We start from the raw sequence: 5,922 nt of genomic DNA, 5'->3' as shown, positions 1-5,922 counted from the left end.
TTTAACGTGCTGTTGCTAATTCCCGTCTTTTCACTGTTCTAATAAATTTGACTATCGTTACTGTATTTGAAAAAATAAATATCTTATGCATATCTTATGCACAATTAGACGCCTGGGCCAAAATGCTTATACGGCTTGGCTTCTTCTAAAGACTCCAGCGGTTTGGAACCCTTCCAATGCGGTCCAAAGCAAATATGTGGTATTTATTATGGTACTGTTTCACGAGGTAAGAATTTTTAACTTTAATTTATTTCCTAGCAAACCATGATTTTTTTTATACAAAAAACAGCGTTGTAAATTTTTTAAAACACAATCAGACAATGTAGGATATTGTGTGATAAAACTATCCAATCTTACCCAACAAAACTAAATAAAACATCACCATAAAAATGGCATATATATTATTTTAGATAGCGGCCCAGCTGTTCCGAGAGCTCTATGCGGGTGTATGGACGTGGATCAATGCGGGTCGAACCATTGTTTAGCAGTTGATAGCGTATTTAAAGGATACAAAGTTAAGAGTTGTGAAAAATCAACATGCTGTAACGGTTCGCTTTGTAACCAGCCAAGTTTCACCCCGGAAAATGGTTTGTGTTTTTGTAATTACATTTTCAGTTTGAAAAAATATTTTATACTCTTTTGGTGTTTTTTTTTATAATTTCTTCTGAAAATTGATTTTGTTTATTTTGTTTACATTTTATTTTTTATTTTTTTTTACAGCAATAATTTTTATATCTTTATATATATGGCTTATTTACTAATCGTATATATACAGTTACTACCCAAACCATCAGCTGTCCGGCTGTCACAAAAACCGAGTGTCGATCTGTGTTGGAGTCAGACAACACATGTCAGTTTATTAAGTGGATATTAGAAGTCCATCATGTGTGGTACCCAGTATTTGAAGAATGGAGGTAATTTATCATATTATATGGTATACTGTGGGGTAAGATGGGAAATAAATAAAAAACATTTAAAAAATAATAAAACCGTATCCTCACGACTCCCACCAATCGTTGTTAATTGTTTACACGATTAGGATATTTGGATATTATGTGCTAAAAGTGTCCCGTCTTACTCTAAAAGTAGCTTTAAATTTATTACCTTTTTTTTAGACTAAAGCTTTCTTTTTATTCATGCATTTATTTAAATTGTAGGCAAAACGTGGCAGGGGTTGGCCCACCACAACCGAGCGCTCCGTGTATGCAAATTACTGTAACTTGCAAGAACGCTGGTCAGCTGAAACGTTTTAACTTATTAGATGGCTGCAGTTTGCCATACTGTGTTGATGGGCACTGTAAGTGGAATTGTACATTATGTAATATTGTGTTTTTAGCACAGCGTATTAATAATTACTGCTAAACCATTGTGGGCGTGTATGTCTTCAAGGAAGATCTCCATCAGCAATTAATTTAATCCAGTGGTTGCTTATGAGTTATCTAAATTGTCGGCCATCACATTAACAAATTCCACAAAAAGTATCACAAGTTAAATACGTAGTAACTCGAAAACTGGCATGAGGTGTGTGAAACAGAACACCCCTGTTAAAATGACTGTCGTTTATCGGCCACGCAAGGAAAAATAAGGGGGGGGGGGGGGGGGGGTTTTTCATTCATTCATTCATTCATTCATTCAATAAAACCTGGCTGCTTCAAGTAATTTGTCACAGAATAAATATATCAGCCGTTAACCATGCTGTGTATATACCTTTAGATACGTCTGGTCCTGGACTACACGAATGGAAAGCCGCTCAACTAATATGGCAACACCAATACACGATTTGGAAGAAGTCAAAAATAGTGGACAGCACCAACACCGACACCGACGTTTGCATTTAAAAAGCAAACCCTTTGTATTTTGCTCCATAGCTCTATATATTCTGTAGTTATAATAGAAACTGTTGTTTGAAACTGTAAGTTCCAAATCTATAGCCTTCTTTTAATTTGTAAAATATTCTGCTCCTAATGTGTGTAATGTAGTATGCCAAATACGTATATGTCGCGGGCATCTGAACCAAATAGGCATGACCAGCTCTCTGGCTATTTCATAGCGATAGGCGCTTAGATCCTATTTTTGGCACTTTTCCCTCTACTCTAAATTTCTTGTAGCGCAACTTTTCTTTATTTAATAAACGTCTTTCTGTAGGCTTTCATTTGTTGTTTTGTTTATTACAAACACGAGATATGGTAACGTGTTGACAGAATGTGGTTACATTGTAACGATTAGAGAATGAATAATAATCCAGTATAGCAAAATACTAAGGCTAATTCTTTGTGAAAAATATTGCAGTGTGTATAGTAATTTGTTGCCCTAATGTTATATCGCTTTATTTTAACTTATATAGCCTATTATAAAACGTATGTCTTCCATTGAGAAAAGCTATACAGTTTTTAAACCCATTGCGAAGATTTACAAATATTGATGACTTTCGAGTTCCACTTCAAATTTAACTTAAAAATACCTTACAAAGTAACTTTCTCCTTCGCACATGACCGAATATAGAAAATGGGATTTTCTCAAAGCAAAAACGTTGTATGATGTATAGATACCCAACCTAATGTAACCATTGAAACAGTGTTTCCGGGCCATATCGTTGTTGTTCCCAGCGTGCAAAGAGAAAAGTTCTGGCAACACTAGAAATTCTAATGCATTTCGTAATCAGCGTTGATTACCCTCGCTTTTTCCTGATTATTTCTCGCTTACAAACACAACCATTCTACAGAAGGTTTACAGTATACGTGGTAGTTTCGATGATGTTAGTTCTGTAGCAGATATGGGATTTAAATTTGGATTAGTTAAGTGTTATTAAGCAGTAAAAGTTTGTGAACATATGATCGTATATACGGACTCTGTTAATAAAGATAACTATAGTGTGTGTATCACTTATTACTGCTATAAGATATATAAATACTTATTATTTTTTGTAGATACTCCTATTTTTTGAATAAAGGTAACTTATTTATCTTCGGGTGGCGGCAACAACACCGGAAAATGGAGGGTATGTTCTGTTTTTCGTGAGGTACCATATGCGTATACTGAGACCGCGCAACCAATTTCAACGCCCAATTTGATTTGAATATATGTTTATGTATTCGTTTACCCAGCATAAAATAGCGGGAAGTATACGGTTTGTGGGTTTTTAAACAGAACCAAAAATGTACCGAAAAAGCCTCAATTATTTAAACGTTGTTTTACCACAGAAATTCAAAGCAAGCGAATTCAGATGATTTGAAAAACTCGCTCTCGTTTTGAATGAAGGCATGTTAAAAGAAGGAATGGAAACAGATAGTACGTGCGACACGGCAGACTCAAGTAAGAATCTTTACTGTCTATAATACTGTGGGGTAAGATGGGATACTGTAAGTACCTAAATTCCATGTTTTGTGATTGTATTTTCCACTTTCAAAAAGTTTTTTTTAGAGTCGTAGGACTACGGTTATGTTATTTTGTTCGTTGTTTACTACCAAATAAGCTGAGAAAAGAGAATAAAACAAACCGCATCTGTTCCTGCGCTACTGTATATTCTTTTTCTTTTAATTTATAAAAAACAATGTGGAAATAAATGCTATAAGGTTGGCTTAAAAAAAACAGCGATTTTTTAAAAGATAACCCACATTATGTAGTTGGTATAGGAAAGTACCAAGATAAAATCCTTAAAATCCTCAATTGCATTTTATTTTAGTTACATAGTAACCATTTATCCTACAGTATATAGTTTAAGGATTCACGAATCCTACATTTCGAATCGTATTTGCATAATTTGAGCTACAATGTTGTTTTCTTGGAAAACACCTACGCTTAAAAATTATTATTACGATATTTTAAAATCTGTTTTAGTCCGTTTTTAACTATAGACTATAATTTTAAGCTTTAAAATGTAGGCCGCATAAACTTGACCAAAAATGTTCTTTATATCGTCATTTTCGTGCACTTATTTTCTCGACCTATTTATTTGGTAGTTAGAAAGAACATTCAAAGAATTATAAAACCGTATTCTAACGAATTCTATGAACCGATACTAAGATCTTGTGTGCTATAGTGGTCCTATATTACCCACAGAACTATAATTTGAAACCGCGGGTAATTAAATACACGCGCGATGTTGTTTAGGCACGCGCTCTCAATTCAATAGATGAAAACATTCCAATTCGAATCAGACTTCAACCTATTTACATTTACTTCGTGCTTTGACAATGGTCTGTTTCGGTATGGGACATCTGACCGGAATCTTGGAAAACAGTGATATTGAAATGCGTTTTATCGACCACTTTTTATAGTTAAATAATCTTAGAATAAAGCATACTACGCCAATACCCGCATTATTTTAGTTATAAGGTTTCAAAAAAACTAATTTGCATTTTAATTCAAAATTTCGTCATTTGGAAAACGCCCCGGAAATTCAAGCCCACAATTTAACCCAGAAAACTTAATATAATTGTGATCACCCAATGGTAGCAATTTAAGCATGAGAAAAGTCTTATGTCGTCCTAACGGTATTTCATGCGTGGATGAACATTTAAAACTGTAGTTGAAAATAGTCCATCCCTAAATTTTTGCGTAGGTGTGGACACATGGCTTTAAAGGAATGCTATATGCCAAAAGTCACGTACTGAAGCATACCTTTAAAGAAAAATATTTTGAAAAAATATTTGAATAGGAAAGTCTTTTACAACGAGAGTTGCTTTACAAAGCGAATATAGAAACGAATGTAAACCGTTAAAAAAATGCCACTTCATAGTTTCTTATTAAAAACTGTTTCTAAAAATCAAAATTTTGTTATAGGTTTTATTTATTCAAACACTCAATTAAATCGTTTTAACTCCAATGTTTTTTCATAATACGACGTTTATAAATTAAAGTCAAAAAATTATGCCCAAAGTCTGTATAATACCCCAGCTTTCAAAACGTTCAAGTTGAGCTCGTATCAATAAATGTTTACTGGTGCGCAAGCTGGCACGAGGTGTATAAATAAAGCACCCGTGTTATAACAACTGTAGCTTTTAAGCCAGGCGGCTATAAAGCAAATTACCTTCATTCATTCATATTCTTTCATAACTTACCTGTGCGCAAAACGCTCTTGTTATTTGCCACGAAAATACATGGCACGGAACGTTGAAATCACAATAAAAGATTATTTCACCACCGAGTTTTCCAAACGCGAGTTATCCAAACGCGCCTTTTCTGCGCTGGATCATTCTGATTGATAGCTGTATATTCCTACAACGCATATTTTGTTGCTTATTTGTGGTTTGTGCTTGCACGCTAAATTTGCGTCTGTCGAGTACTGCTATATATTTCTTAGGGTTTTTTGTTTCGATTACAAAACCCAACTTTTAATCTATAGCCTGGATTTTCTTGGCGTAAATTTTTCGGATTCTGTCACGTTAGCTTTATATGTTTGTTCAGTGACGTCATGAGCCTATAAGAATTCGCTGAAGCCAACGTATACGTCAGTTTGCTATTGAAAAACACAAAGGTGTTTCACTCGCATAAAATTCAAGAGTCTTATTCCAGTCTCATTTTAAGAGTCATAACATGAGATATTTTAAACAACGTCAGATAAAATTGAAAAACGTGAATAAACAGTCGTAAAAACATAATATGCACCAAGGGTGTAAAATGGCTTGTTCAGAACACCGACACAGCAAAGCGTTTGCATTAAAACTGTATTAAACTCCAACACTGTATTAAAATGCCAGTGGTAAAATAATTTTCGCCGAAAACCGTTTCAGAAACACAATTTAGGATTAATACATCAATGGTTCACATTGGGTAACTCCCTATATATTTATCACACGGTAAACACGCAACACGCAGCGGATCGGTGTTTAAAACTCAATAACATCAACTTAACATCGTAAAGTTAATATTTACTATGCCCCCCCAAGTGTATTACCATTGCTAAAAGTGCAAATAAGCCCT

The 5,922-nt window shown here is 34.2% G+C and overlaps 1 protein-coding gene and 1 long non-coding RNA gene across 4 annotated transcripts in view; both read left to right on the top strand.

The window, feature by feature from the left end:
• Positions 1-2,152, top strand: part of LOC108949912 — a 12,532-nt gene extending 10,380 nt beyond the window's left edge. For all 3 annotated transcript variants that reach the window (XM_018814009.2, XM_026836564.1, XM_026836563.1), the window contains 5 exons: positions 109-226; positions 411-587; positions 776-914; positions 1,158-1,297; positions 1,714-2,152. In XM_018814009.2, coding sequence (XP_018669554.1) covers positions 109-226; positions 411-587; positions 776-914; positions 1,158-1,297; positions 1,714-1,838 — 699 coding nt within the window. In that variant the 3' untranslated portion in view covers positions 1,839-2,152. The remainder of the gene's footprint in view (positions 1-108; positions 227-410; positions 588-775; positions 915-1,157; positions 1,298-1,713) is intronic.
• A 773-nt stretch (positions 2,153-2,925) lies between these two features.
• On the top strand, positions 2,926-4,579 carry LOC113474653. The gene is made up of 3 exons (XR_003396342.1): positions 2,926-2,998; positions 3,201-3,312; positions 4,111-4,579. It is a non-coding gene; the product is annotated as an uncharacterized LOC113474653 (long non-coding RNA).
• The last annotated feature ends 1,343 nt before the right edge of the window (positions 4,580-5,922 follow it).

The sequence above is a fragment of the Ciona intestinalis genome, chromosome 11, assembly GCF_000224145.3.
Source record: "Ciona intestinalis chromosome 11, KH, whole genome shotgun sequence".
Classification (NCBI taxonomy): Eukaryota; Metazoa; Chordata; class Ascidiacea; order Phlebobranchia; family Cionidae; genus Ciona; species Ciona intestinalis.
Note: the sequence above shows the minus strand (reverse complement) of the source record. Positions and strands in the feature narration are given on the sequence as shown.